The sequence below is a fragment of the Drosophila santomea genome, chromosome 2L (assembly GCF_016746245.2).
Source record: "Drosophila santomea strain STO CAGO 1482 chromosome 2L, Prin_Dsan_1.1, whole genome shotgun sequence".
NCBI lineage: Eukaryota > Metazoa > Arthropoda > Insecta > Diptera > Drosophilidae > Drosophila > Drosophila santomea.
The window spans coordinates 10,210,529-10,223,298 of record NC_053016.2 but is presented as its reverse complement, the minus strand read 5'-3'; the positions used below and the strand labels follow the sequence as shown (position 1 = coordinate 10,223,298).

At 45.1% G+C, this 12,770-nt stretch overlaps 2 protein-coding genes across 3 annotated transcripts; one reads left to right on the top strand and one right to left on the bottom strand.

Moving 5' to 3' along the window:
* Window positions 1-8: 8 nt before the first annotated feature.
* Window positions 9-7,585, bottom strand: LOC120444074. The gene is made up of 5 exons (XM_039623592.2): window positions 7,490-7,585; window positions 2,598-4,643; window positions 2,079-2,371; window positions 1,383-2,014; window positions 9-1,318 (listed from the first exon to the last, which is right to left on the bottom strand). Exons 2-5 carry the CDS (start codon window positions 4,596-4,598, stop codon window positions 471-473), a joined length of 3,774 nt encoding a protein of 1,257 aa, XP_039479526.1. The 5' UTR covers window positions 4,599-4,643; window positions 7,490-7,585; the 3' UTR covers window positions 9-470.
* A 208-nt stretch (window positions 7,586-7,793) lies between these two features.
* LOC120443857 (ER degradation-enhancing alpha-mannosidase-like protein 3) lies at window positions 7,794-12,398 on the top strand. 2 transcript variants are annotated; one of them, XM_039623222.2, is made up of 8 exons: window positions 7,794-8,222; window positions 8,296-8,689; window positions 9,036-9,182; window positions 9,237-10,056; window positions 10,124-10,517; window positions 10,729-10,973; window positions 11,169-11,267; window positions 11,333-12,398. In XM_039623222.2, the coding sequence occupies exons 2-8, from the start codon at window positions 8,538-8,540 to the stop codon at window positions 11,852-11,854; spliced, it is 2,379 nt and encodes a 792-aa protein (XP_039479156.1). In that variant the 5' UTR covers window positions 7,794-8,222; window positions 8,296-8,537; the 3' UTR covers window positions 11,855-12,398. The 2 variants fall into 2 exon arrangements, with proteins under 2 accessions (XP_039479156.1, XP_039479153.1); XM_039623219.2 differs by having other exon boundaries at window positions 7,795-8,222; window positions 10,729-11,000.
* Window positions 12,399-12,770: the final 372 nt, after the last annotated feature.

Below are 12,770 nucleotides of genomic sequence, written 5' to 3'. Positions count from 1 at the left end.
GCTAAAGGTTTATTTGTTATATACGTTTTTATTTTCATACAGTTCAATTAAAATTTGTCAGTTTCACTTTAAAATACGCCTTGCACTTGACAGTTTTGATGCTTTACATTCGTTAAGTAATGAAATCACAAATGGGGGCTCTTTTCAAGTATTATTGACGTGATACCTTAGCTATAGATTCCAGGTGTGAATTGATCTCATTTTTAAATTCTTTAAGCTTGGTTTTTGATCATCTGTCGGTAGAACTTGTGTCATACGACTTGTTCTGATATTTCCTAATGTTCAGCACTTGAATTCATGTGTTTTGCTAATTAACTCTACATTTAATTATTGTTGTCTGCCTTACCATTATAGCGTAACCATTAACATTAATTTCATTCGCAGATGTGTGTTTGATTCATGTACTTCTATACAGTTTATATCTTCGCTACTTTTCAGTACAATTACTAATTTTAAATTTTAAAAAATCTCTAAGTGCTGGCATGTTTAGGCTTGGTTGCAGTTGATGATAATGAGGCGGCGTTTGCCAGCTTGCTGCTGACCTGGCATACATCGCCGCAACTAGCGGCCATGCTGTTGGACTCACAACTGGACTCGGATGGTGGAGTCTCACTATTTCCTTCACCGGCCTCCGGCTCCGGTTTGCACAACGACGCCGCGCCACATTCGTCCAGGATAATGTTCAGCTTTTCCGTCCTCGCCTGCATCGCAGGTGCAACGGAGGAGGCCAGCGAAGTGGTCTCCACGGGATTTAGGCGAAGCATTTGGTAGGGTGCTTCGCCCTCCTTCTGCAGCTCATGGAGAGTGCTACCATCGCGCTGTTTGGAAACCTTATAAATGGCCGGGCAAGACTTTGAGCTCTTTACATCGTTCAAGTCCTTCAGTTCGGGCACACCAAGTGGCTTAGCACTGATCTTCCTTAGCGGCTGCATCTCCTGCTCTTGATTATTGTCCTCCACGCTTATGAACTGCGATAGAGCTCCTGCTGCCGCCAAAGCCGCCGCCTGACCACTGCTGCTGGCGCCTTCGGGATTCATATAGAGCATGGGAGCATTGTAAAGCAATAGCTGAGGTTCCATTTTAAAATCGTGCTCCAACTGCTTTTGCTGGTCTAGATTCTCATCAATGTAGTTGATGTGGATGGGCGACGTCTGCAGATTAAGTGGCGAACTGTGCAGCAAATCATCGTCTGGTGGGGTATAGTAAAGCGACGCCTTGCTGGCTGAGTAATTGTCAGCTAGGCGCGCTTTGATTTTTTGTATGTGCAGCTCCTTGGAGCCACCAAAGTCCATTTGGCCTTTGAAGTAGCAGTCTATGTCTGATAAAAAAAAAATATTAAATATATATAAATACGTCTTAAAAGTGTTTTGGCAATATTTTACCCTCGGCAATGTCCTCCTCACATCGTCCACGACAGTTCTCGAAGTAGAAACTAGGAAGGTTCTCCAGCACCTTGTTCAGCGTCTGCTGTTGGTACTTGTATCCCTCGCGAAGGCGCAATACCTGATGCGCACTAAACTTCCGGATTTTGTTCCTCTGGAAGACGTAGTTTTCCCGCACCCAGCTCAACTGGCCTGTGGAGTAGTCGCGCACCTTCTTCACCTGATCGTAGTATTGGTCCTTCAGCGTGGTAAGGTGATTCGAGCCTATATCGCGGAACTCGCGAATATGCTTGGCTTGACTGGTGTAGCTGCTCTGGATCCACTCCACCTGCTGGGCGCAGTTCTCCCGGATGCGGTGCACCTGCTGGGTGTAGTTCTCTCTCAGCCTCTCCAATTGCTGGCTCTTATAGGTCTCGATGCTATCGAGCATAGCGTATATTTGGCGTTTGCGCGGTGACTTCTTCTTCCGATTGATACAGCAATAGAAGCGGTTACAGATCTCCCAGCGAGACAGGCAGCTCCTCAATCCCTGCACCATCAGGGTTAGCAGTAAAAATGCGGTAGCCAGTGCCGTGCCAAACAGTATGCTACCGATTTTAACTCGGTAGAACACAATGGGATCGATGTACAGTCTGTGGGAAAGCGGAAAACCCTTTTAATAAGTCTTTAAAAATAATATTAACTATTTAGTCTCACCGTAATCCTGCCGAGGCTTTGCCCATCACATTGAAGGCATAACAAGTGTAAAGCCCACTGTCAATTCTCGAAATATTGTGCACCAACAGCGATCCGTTCTCCACCAGCACCACACGTCTATCCACTAGGCTATTCTGACGTGTCCAGTTCAACGACTGGATGTAACTTTCGTCCATCAGAGCAGCTAGCTCCTGGGCGCTCGGTGGCTGGTGTGCATCCTCCTTGCTGTCGATGATGATCGGTCGCTTGTCAGGGTCAGCATGGTGGCGTAAGATCTTATTGCGGGGAGTAACCTGATGAAGGGTAAACGATTAACTCTCTGCCTCATAAAAAGGTTATGGAAGGTCAATGCATTTAGTCACCTCTAGGAAGGCTAAATGATAAACTGGTTTCCATGAGAAGGGCATTATAAATACTAATATCATAAACGATACCTAAAAATATCCATTTATACTTAGTTATACTTATTTTACGGCTACTATTTTACAATTAATAATGGCTACACTAACAAGGACTCACCCAGATGATGTCCGGCACTGGACTCCCTGATATCTGGCACTCAAGCTTGGCGGTGGAGAGAAGCAGGTGCATCTTTGGCTCGGAGAACTGCACCACCGAGGGCACCGAGCAGTTGAGATTGCTTAGCACGCGGAGCATATCGCCGGGATAACCATACTGACACTTGAGCGCATCTATTTGGTGGTCGATACTCTCGTATGAGTCCAGTGGCGTCTGGCTGGAACTGCCATTGCTGTTATTCTGTGCATGGGGCAGTTGGTGGCGCAGGCTTGTGCTGGTATTAGCCAGCCACGCAGTTAGCCAATACATGCTGCAGTCGCACTGATACTCGTTGCCCAATATATTTAGGTAGTGCAGCTGTCTGAGCTCTTTGATATTTTCGGGCAGCGATCCCAAGCTATTTCCACGTACACTGAGTCGCTGCAATCGCGACAGCCCTGAGATCTGTGTGGGCAGCTGCAGCAATCCGTTCTCGGCCAGCAGCAGCTCCCTTATATTTGGAGTATTGGCGAACAAGGTGGCGGGTAAATGAGTTAGTTTCCGATTCTGCTGCAGGGAAAGGTAACGCAAGCGATGGAGCACTTGCGGATCCACAAGAGACTCATCATAACGCGATATCCAGTTGGTGAACTGCTCTATGGGCGTCTCATCAATGCGTAGCAGCACCAGGGAGCGCTGTCTCTGAAACAGGCCACTGGGCAGCTGCTTGAACTGGTTCCGACTGAGATCCAACTGCCTGAGGGCATGCAGCGACTGGAAGATGATGGATGACAGCAGGGTCAGGTTGTTGCCGGATACGTTCAAGGCGAGCAGGTGATCCAGAGACTCGAACGCCTTTCGATCGATGACGGACAGAGAATTTTGGCTAAGATCCAAATGCCGCAGCTCGCGCAGACTGTACAGACTGTGCTTGCCGATGGACTTTAGCTGATTTCGCTGCAAGTGCAGCTGACGAAGCTGGCCGTTGCGGGCAAAGAAGTTGTCCGGGAAGGAAAGAAGGCGGTTGTCACTCAGGTCCAGCACTTGGAGATCGGCTGCCGTTTGGAAGAGCATAAATGGCAGCACGCTCAGCTGGTTTCCGGATATATATAGCCGCTCCAGCTTCAGGGCTCCCACAAATATATCCCGTGGAAGCTCCGTCAACAAATTCTGGCTGAGGTTCAGCATGCGCAATTCGCTAAGCTCGCCCAGGAAGCGCTGCGGTAAGAAAGTCAGTTCACTTCTGTCCAAGTGCAGCTCCTGCAGTTGCTTCATATGCTGCAGGTTTATCAGACTGCAATTGCTCAGTCGATTACCGCTCATTTTAAGTACTTTCAAGCGACGCACGGCCAGCGGAATGGCCCAATGAAGGCACTCCAGACGATTCTCAATGAGATTCAGCCGTTCCATATACTCAAAGGAGTGCGGCTGGCGGGTGAAGAGTTCCCTGAGCGAATCGTCTTTAAGGTCACTACTCTGCCAGGTGAATTCCCTCACACTTTCGAGCTGCGGCAGCTTCAGGGGATTATTGAGGTCCGCAGGCACATGGGACAGCATTAGCTGGTTGTAGTTAATGTGCGAGCTTCGCTGGGAGAGCAACTCCTGGTTAACTCGCCTCAGGTCCACATGCTCGCAACTAAGCTTAAAAACATTGCCCGAGGTATCGACGTGACCGACCGAAGGAAGTTCATGCTCCTCCACCTCTATGCTCTCTGATCCGGCGTCCGCCGCATCCAGCCACAGACCCTCATCACTGTCACTATCATCTAGATCCGAGTCGACGGCATGGCCGACGAACGGCAGGTGGAACTTGTAGCCCAGCAGTGAGAACTCGTGCTCCTGCCAGGTCCTTGTCCGGGGCCTGATCTGTGGACGATGTTGCTGCGGGCTTTGGGCCAGGTACGCCTCGGCACTGCTGTAAGTGGCCTGACAGTGCTGACTTTCACCACTGACGGCCACAGCGGCGTTGACCACGACAAACAGGGCACACAATATCAGGGAAATCTTCGATATTGCTTCCATTTTTCAGTATGTAATCTCAAATATTTGTACGGTCGCATAGTACACCTGTAAGGTGGGAAGATAAGAGTATTTTGAGAGTATTATTGATTACTAAATTAATAATATCATATTTTTGTTATGCCCATCCTGCAGTTTGTGGATGTCTGGACACTAAATTGGACTAATTCGGGTTTTGGGTCATTATTGATTTTGCTTTTACCCTTCGGAAGCCCAAAAATTGTGTCGCAACTCTCATTTCAGCGGGAGAGGGAAAAAGCAGGACCGTGGAATGAACAAAATCAATAAGTTAGGTAAATAATATAAATAAAACAGTGGTCTAAAGGAGGCGGAGGACGCACAGTCCAGTTGCGTGTCCAAATGGCGACGCACAGAAAATGTGTGAAACCATAAAGTGAGGGAACTTTTGTAGTATTCTTTTTAAATAATGCATTATGATGGTGTCCGTCTGGATGTGAAGGAGTTGCCTCTTCCCCAACGCCAGATTTCCATTCGCACGCAATGAAGATTAAGAACTTTAAGACATGCTAGGAACTACTAACGGGTGTTTTTTTTAGAGGTATAGAACTTTAAGTTGGCATTACTGTTCAAGATGGCGACCGATTTAACAGCTGTCAAGTGATTTATTCTCAGTTTGGTTTGGCAATTCGTCATGCGTGCTTACAAAATCCAACTCGTGCAAGAATTGAAACCAAACGATCATCAAGCAAGGCGTAGATTCGTCGAATGGGCCCAAAACGAGATTGCTGTTGTTCCCGATTTTTCATAAGCCTCCAAGATCTTGTGATTTAACACCGCTAGACTACTTTTTGTGGGGCTATGTAAAGTCATTGGTCTATGCGGATAAGCCACAAACGCTAAACCATTTGGAAGACAACATTCGCCGTATTATTGCCGATATACGGCCAAATGTTGGAAAAAGTCATTGCAAATTGGACGTCCAGATTGGACTACATCCGAGCCAGCCGTGGCGGTCATATGCCAGAAATCATATTTAAAATGTAATGCCACAAGATTATCTTTCATGTCAATAAAATTCATGTCAATCGAATAATCCATCGTTGTTTTATTGCAATTTAAAGTTCTATACCTCTAAAAAAAACACCCTATATATGTGAACCATATTATAAAAAGTGATTATACTTTAGAACTTTTAATGCAAACACTTAAAAAAACCAGTCATAATAACATTTTTGATTAAACTTTTTGTTTTTAATATAAATTATGATATTATGACATGCTTTTGCTGGTTTGCTCTCTGTATGCGTTTCTATTGTTTAAGACCTCGGTTTTATAGGTCTTGAAGCAGTCGTCAAGTTTTATTGAAATAAATGGTCAGGAAAACAATCGTAATAGGCATCGCTGTGAATCAGCAAGTGGCCATTATAATTTAGCATATATCTTAATTTTCCTTAATGCCGCCGCCTTGCATTTGTTTATAAACAAATATATCGAATGAATTGCCGCCCAGCAACCGCAACCTGCACCAACAAAGCAATTACGAATAATATATACTATACTTCAGTTGCCAAGATTATTACTCAATAGGTTTGGGATAAAAAGACTCGAGAACTATAAAGTTGTTCATTGTATAATATAAATATAGCCCATGTCTCGAGTGACTGACCCGATGCCACGTCGATTATATGTATGTAAATGGAATATGGAAGGCGTAAAGCTTTTCTATTTGTTGATAAATTGACAACGGTTAGTGGCCAGCTGTTGGGAAAAGCTGATAAGACCAAATGAGCCCATAAATATGATAAGCCGGCAATTTGCAAAAGTGATCAAGATGGATGGTTGCAGGGGTATTCGAATTAATCTCAAGTTTCAAAGAGCTTGATTCGCAAAGTAAATATGACTGTTGATGGCAAATATTCAACGCACACGTATGTAGATATCTGGCCAAAACAAATGCAAACAAAAAATAACGAAAAACCGATACAAAAATAGCCCAGCACGCAGACAGAAAAAAAAGAGCATACACATGCAAAAATATGGCTAAAAAAAAGTGCCACGAATCTAAGACCATAATTAAATTATATATGTACATATGTACGTTCGCCCCGTAGAGCGAGAAAAAAGTTGCCAAATTGAAGTGTTACCAATAAATAACACCAATCCGCTGATATGGCAGGTTAGCTATGTATATTTTTCCATTAATTTAAATGCCATTTTCGTTGAGCCAAAGAATCGGAGCAGCCCGAAAGAGAGGGAGATAGAGTGGGTTGCATAATCTGTCATGGAATCCGAGCTCAAGACAGGGCGAGAAACAACCGTTTAACTGGGTATATAGTGCGGATACATAATGTACATACGATACATACGCGCGGGCACACACACGCATACGCATACAATTGCAGCACCTGGTGACATGTGAAAAGCCGCTAATGAGTCGGGCTGGCAGCAAAAAGGCCAATTAGCCGAGACTCCCTGCTTCCCGCTGGCAGAATCATTCACCAAAATGGAGATTTCCGAGCCGTTCCGCCCACTCACATAATTCATTCATAGCTTTTCGCCTCCTTTTTACCTTGGGAAAACTCATCTCAAGTGAGTGTGTGTGTGTGAGTACATATGTACGTACATACGTGCATGTAGTGCAGCTGAAGATGTTGCCAAGGGCAACAATTTGAGGCTATGATCCGGGTGATGATAGGGTAATAACAGGGGTTTCTAGTTCTTGGTATTATGAAGCCACCGAAACTTCTGGTTTCGCTTTTTTTTTTCACCCTTTGTGCCTGAAGTAGCCGTTTCAGCTACGCACACACTCGCACCTGCCCACAGTCTCAACTTTTCTCTGGGCTACATAGAAAGTAATTTCTCCGTTTTTTACTCCATCATGTTAGTCACTCAAAAATTATGTCGTGTGGCATTTTGTTTAATTATTATCTCACCGTTGTTTATATTCTCTGCATCTTTTCGCGTCTTTTTTCGTCTGGGTTGCAGTGTGACCGTAAAAGGACCGTTAAAGCACACCAATACGTTTTAGAAAAGAATCCCAAAAGGCAGTTGAAATATACCAAATGCCAGTGCTGTGCAATGATAAAATATAATAAATAAATATAATTGTTATAAACAATTAGGAGAATAATAATAAAATAATTCATGTAATTTAAAGCATTAACAACATTAAATTTAAGGTATTCCAACAATAATAATTTAATGGTGGAGGGCCACACTCTTCCGCTCGTTCACACCTGGTCACACAAAGGGTGCAATCACTTTTTTTCATGATAAAATTAAGGAATCTTGAGTTCATCGTTGATAAGCAGCGATCTGATAATTGCCAGCACAGCAGCGCGGAGAGCTATAAAACCAGACTCAGCTGGATATATAATAGCGAATCGTAATGCCCCACCGATCGGCTGGCAGTAGTAACCTTACGATTCTGACGCTCGGTTTGCAGTCGTGGTGTTTTGTTATTGGAGCAGAAAACATATTCCAAACGAGATTATAAATAGTCACAATGTATGTCGCAGTCGTCGTGGTCGTCGGGAGGATAAATGTGCAATTGCAGATGCCGTAGAAGCACCGCGCTTGAGTTTTATCCAGAGAAACCCGATCTTCTAGTGCCCGTGAAAACCGGGCGAAAAGCAACAAAAAATTAGGTCGACATTTCGGGCACAGGTGAGCCTAATTTCAGTCGAGCAAAATTGTGTGTTAAATTATAAGCTAATTATGAGTTGGCTGTTTCAATTAGGCTACAGAGCCAAATCAAGCGGACCACGGACCCAAAGCGGAGTCAACAAAGAAGCGGCGCAGAGAAACATCGAAACATTGGTTTCATCACCACACGTTCAAAGTGAAGGTCAACGTCACAACGACTCGAGCGGCAAGTCTGGCGGCCGAAACCGAAAGACAGAGCTATCCGCCGTCACCAGCACAACCTCCAGCGCCACGGCCACCACCACAGCCATTGGTAGTCTCCAGATAGCCAGCACCATGTCCGCCACATCCTCCGAATCCTTCGTCCGTGTCCAGCGGCTAATGCTCATCTTCCTGGTGGCCCTGTGCATCGTAGTTGCCTGCGTACTTAGCACCGAGACCACCATGCCCACGCAGAACATGTCCAACAAGGAGCGGGCGGAACTCCGGTAAGTCTAGCTGAGCTAGATAAGGTTCCAACTTCTGCCGGCTATTATTTCTTAGCAAACGACGAAAGATTCGGTTTTATAACACTTTTTATATTCAAACGGAATTTGGGTTTTTGGAGGATCAATGCAACTTATTTAAATCTAACCCATATATGCACCAGAAACTGGAGGTCTAATTAGCATAACTCGTTGGTGATCATAAATGGTTATAAATTTAATGTGGTGCTTGTATTGTATATCCATGACTCTTATATAAATGGGAATATTTAAACGCTTATGTTTAAAAGTTGTTCTGAACAATCACAAAGAAGCTGACTTGTGTGCAACATGTTCTGTTTCATTTCAGGGAAGAAGCTCGCGCTATGTTTTATCATGCATATAACGCCTACATGCAGAACGCCTATCCAGCTGATGAGCTAATGCCGCTCTCCTGCAAAGGACGTTACCGAGGAGTGACGCCATCGCGTGGCGACATGGACGACATTCTCGGAAAGTGAGTTAAAGAAACTCGGGTCTGGCGTTTACATTGATATGGTTTATTTTCTAGCTTTTCCATGACTCTGGTAGATACTCTGGACACCCTGGTGCTGCTAGGTGATTTCGCAGAGTTTGAACACGCGGTGAAGCTAGTTATCCGCGACGTTCAATTCGACAGCGATATTATTGTGTCGGTGTTTGAGACGAACATTCGAATGGTCGGTGGCCTGCTGTCGGCGCACATTCTGGCAGAGTATCTGCAAAAGCATGCGGACACGATGCATTGGTACAAGGGCGAACTGCTGGAGATGTCTCGCGAGCTGGGCTACCGATTGCTACCGGCGTTCAACACATCCACGGGCATTCCGCATGCGCGGGTTAATCTACGTCTGGGTATGAAGGATCCGATGCTAAAGAAGTCCCGTGAAACGTGTACCGCATGTGCTGGTACCATTCTTCTGGAATTTGCGGCTCTGTCGCGGCTTACCGGCGATCCCATTTTCGAGGTGCGAGCCCACGCCGCCATGGACGCGCTGTGGAAGCTAAGGCACCGTGGCTCCGATCTCATGGGCACGGTGCTCAACGTTCATTCTGGCGATTGGGTCCGTCGGGACTCCGGAGTCGGAGCGGGCATAGACAGTTACTATGAGTACCTCTTCAAGTCCTACGTCCTACTGGGGGACGACAAGTACCTCGCCCGCTTTAATCGCCACTACAACGCGGTAATGAAGTACGTCAGTGAAGGACCCATGCTACTCGACGTGCTCATGCACAGGCCACATGCTAAGTCCAAAAACTTTATGGACTCGCTCCTGGCATTCTGGCCGGGTCTGCAGGTGCTTTCTGGCGACCTGAAACCAGCTGTGCAGACACACGAGATGCTCTATCAGGTATGGTTTATCCTTTTCAAATCCGCTTATCGCATTTTATTACAAACCTATTTTATCTTATTTGCAGGTTATGCAGATGCACACCTTCATTCCAGAAGCATTTACCGTAGACTTCCAAATACATTGGGGACAGCATCCCCTGCGACCAGAATTTATAGAGTCCACTTACTTCCTGTACCGCGCCACTGGCGATCATCATTACCTGCAGGTTGGAAAGAAGGCTCTGAAAACACTCCAGCAGTATGCTAAGGTATCTTGCGGCTATGCGGCTGTCAATGATGTGCGGACTGGCAAGCACGAGGATCGCATGGACTCGTTCGTGCTCTCCGAGACGATCAAGTACCTCTACCTCTTGTTTTCCGATCCCCAGGATCTGATCATAAACGTCGATGAGTTCGTCTTCACGACCGAAGCTCACCTGCTGCCGCTCTCTATTGCCCAACTAGGGAATGCCACGTTTAGTAAGTACTTTTGCGTTTTTAATTTGTTTTACGTAATCTCCGCAGCGCTATCAGTAATTCTATCAGAAGAAATAGCTCTTGATAGGTATCAATTGATTGTTTTCAACAGTCTATTTTATCTATGGGCTAATATTGATGTATTGATAGTTAAGAATGTTTTAAAACGTTTGTGGAAAACGGAAGTCTGATTAATTTTTGGTTTCTCTTACAGGCTTTCGCCAGACGGACGAACACAACGTACTCGACTTCATGCGCACCTGCCCCAGTTCAAATAAGCTTTTTCCTGAAAAAGTACGCAAGCCACTGCGCAACTTCATTACGGGCTCGTGCCCTCGCACCACAGCGGGAAAGCGACTCAGCGCCCTGGATTTTCAGGCAAGCAATGCAGATCATCTGCGAGCTGTTTACGACATGGGCATTACCATGGTTTCGGTAGGCGACCGCAGTCAAGGCAAGGTGCGACTGTTTCATAGTTTCTATAATGTAAGTTTTTTTCTGTTCTGCTTTTTGGTTTCGTTTGCATTTCGTTTGACACTCTGGTTGGTTACCTTTTGCGCCACCAGTTTCCTCGATCTTCCGCTACCTCCTCTTCCTTCTCATCATCATCACACATATCGTACAACAAAATAATGTGAATTTGACTTTATTCAGGCAAAAAGTCACGAGGAGGGCGAAATGGGTCTGCAATTTATGCAGGAGATGCTTGAGCTGACCAAGATGCAAAGCATAAATCAGCTTGCGCAACTGCAGGTTTGTATGCGTCATTTTAAATGGAAGCATCATACTAATATTTAAAATGTATCTCTCGTTTCCAGGCCGTAGCCTATGCCACTGACGAGAAGCCACAGGATTGGATCGCCCTGATGGCCGGGCCCTCGCACTTTAGCCCGGAGTTAACTGGCGATCAGTTCGTCCAAGGGGACTTGATACTAGCCAAGCCGCTACGGGCCTGCGATGAGACCCTAGAGAATGCCGAAGAGGCGAAGGGAAAGGTCCTGGTGGCCGAGCGCGGTGATTGCACGTTCGTGAGCAAAGCGCGACTGGCCCAGAAGGTGGGGGCAGCAGCGCTGATTGTCTGTGATAATGTTCCGGGCTCTTCCGGTGAGACGCAGCCGATGTTCGCAATGTCTGGCGACGGCAAGGACGACGTGCTCATTCCAGTCGTCTTCATGTACAGCATGGAGTTCGGCAAGCTGTCGGCGGTTATGCAGCGACGGAAACAGCCTCTGCGTGTTCGCGTCATGCAGATGGTGGAATTCAAGCGCTGGCAACTGGCCAAGGAGCAGCGCCAAAACCAAACTGCATCGGTAGCACAGAAACCAGACAAAGAATTGTAGTGGACTGCTACGTCTGCTGGAGCGCCCTCAGCGTTAACTATTCATTTGGGGCTTTTAACGCCTTGAAATGGTTCTCGCCAAAATAGATATATATATTTTCTATATTCGTAAAATGTACAGTAAGCGATCGTAACTAAATTGGAATTTTCTGTACTTTACTAGACATGTAAGAACGATTTAATGCCACGAGTTTTTGAACTCAGTTAAAGGATCTTTGCATTTCGTGGTTGGTTCTCAGGCAGGCAATTGGCTTCCTAGTGGCAATATTATATCCGAATAGCATCGCATTCGCGTTCATTCTAATTGTATATTTGGTCCACCCCACAATTTTTTCGATGGATTTTACTTTTTATATGTAAGTGAAACTTCTGTATATAAAAGTTTAGAACTTAGAGACTAACAAAATAGTAAATAATGCTTAGTTTTAATAAGATAGTAGTTCATAGGATAGAGAGTCGGAATTGATCGACAACAGAGTAGTTGAAATTGATTAGATATTATACAAAAATTAGTCTAAAATATACGAACTATATTGAAAACCCAAGGCAAAACTTTTAATTAATGGGAATTGTTTTTGATTCCCTATGAGTGAGTATTCCTGGTACCAACAGGAGTTTTCCCTTATTTTCCGATAGACGAAGTTCTCGTTGACGAGCTCATCCACATCAAGATCCAACCAATGATAGGTTAGCCACTGGGCGAAATCTGGATTTATGTAAAGCGGATGTTAAAGCCAAAGGCACTTTCGGAACTAATGCTCAAGTATTATAAGCCAAAATTAAAAACATATCTGTGAATCGACTAATTTTGTAAAGTAATACAATTTCTAATACCACGAAACAAACACATTGTATTTTTAATAGATTTCCTTTTAATGACATTTATTTCTTTCCATTTTGGTGTTTCCATTTAACTA

What these genes read in the sequence shown, in the direction of transcription:
- LOC120444074 (XM_039623592.2), bottom strand. Translation starts at nt 4,598, where the DNA reads ATGGAAGCAATATCGAAGATTTCCCTGATATTGTGTGCCCTGTTTGTC. An exon ending in CAGTGCCGGACATCATCTGG is followed by an intron (nt 2,372 to 2,597) that starts GTGAGTCCTTGT and finishes ACCCTTCATCAG; the next exon opens with GTTACTCCCCGCAATAAGAT. An exon ending in TGAGGAGGACATTGCCGAGG is followed by an intron (nt 1,319 to 1,382) that starts GTAAAATATTGC and finishes TTTTTTTATCAG; the next exon opens with ACATAGACTGCTACTTCAAA.
- LOC120443857 (XM_039623219.2), top strand. Translation starts at nt 8,538, where the DNA reads ATGTCCGCCACATCCTCCGAATCCTTCGTCCGTGTCCAGCGGCTAATG. An exon ending in ACTAGGGAATGCCACGTTTA is followed by an intron (nt 10,518 to 10,728) that starts GTAAGTACTTTT and finishes TTTCTCTTACAG; the next exon opens with GCTTTCGCCAGACGGACGAA. An exon ending in ATCAGCTTGCGCAACTGCAG is followed by an intron (nt 11,268 to 11,332) that starts GTTTGTATGCGT and finishes TCTCGTTTCCAG; the next exon opens with GCCGTAGCCTATGCCACTGA.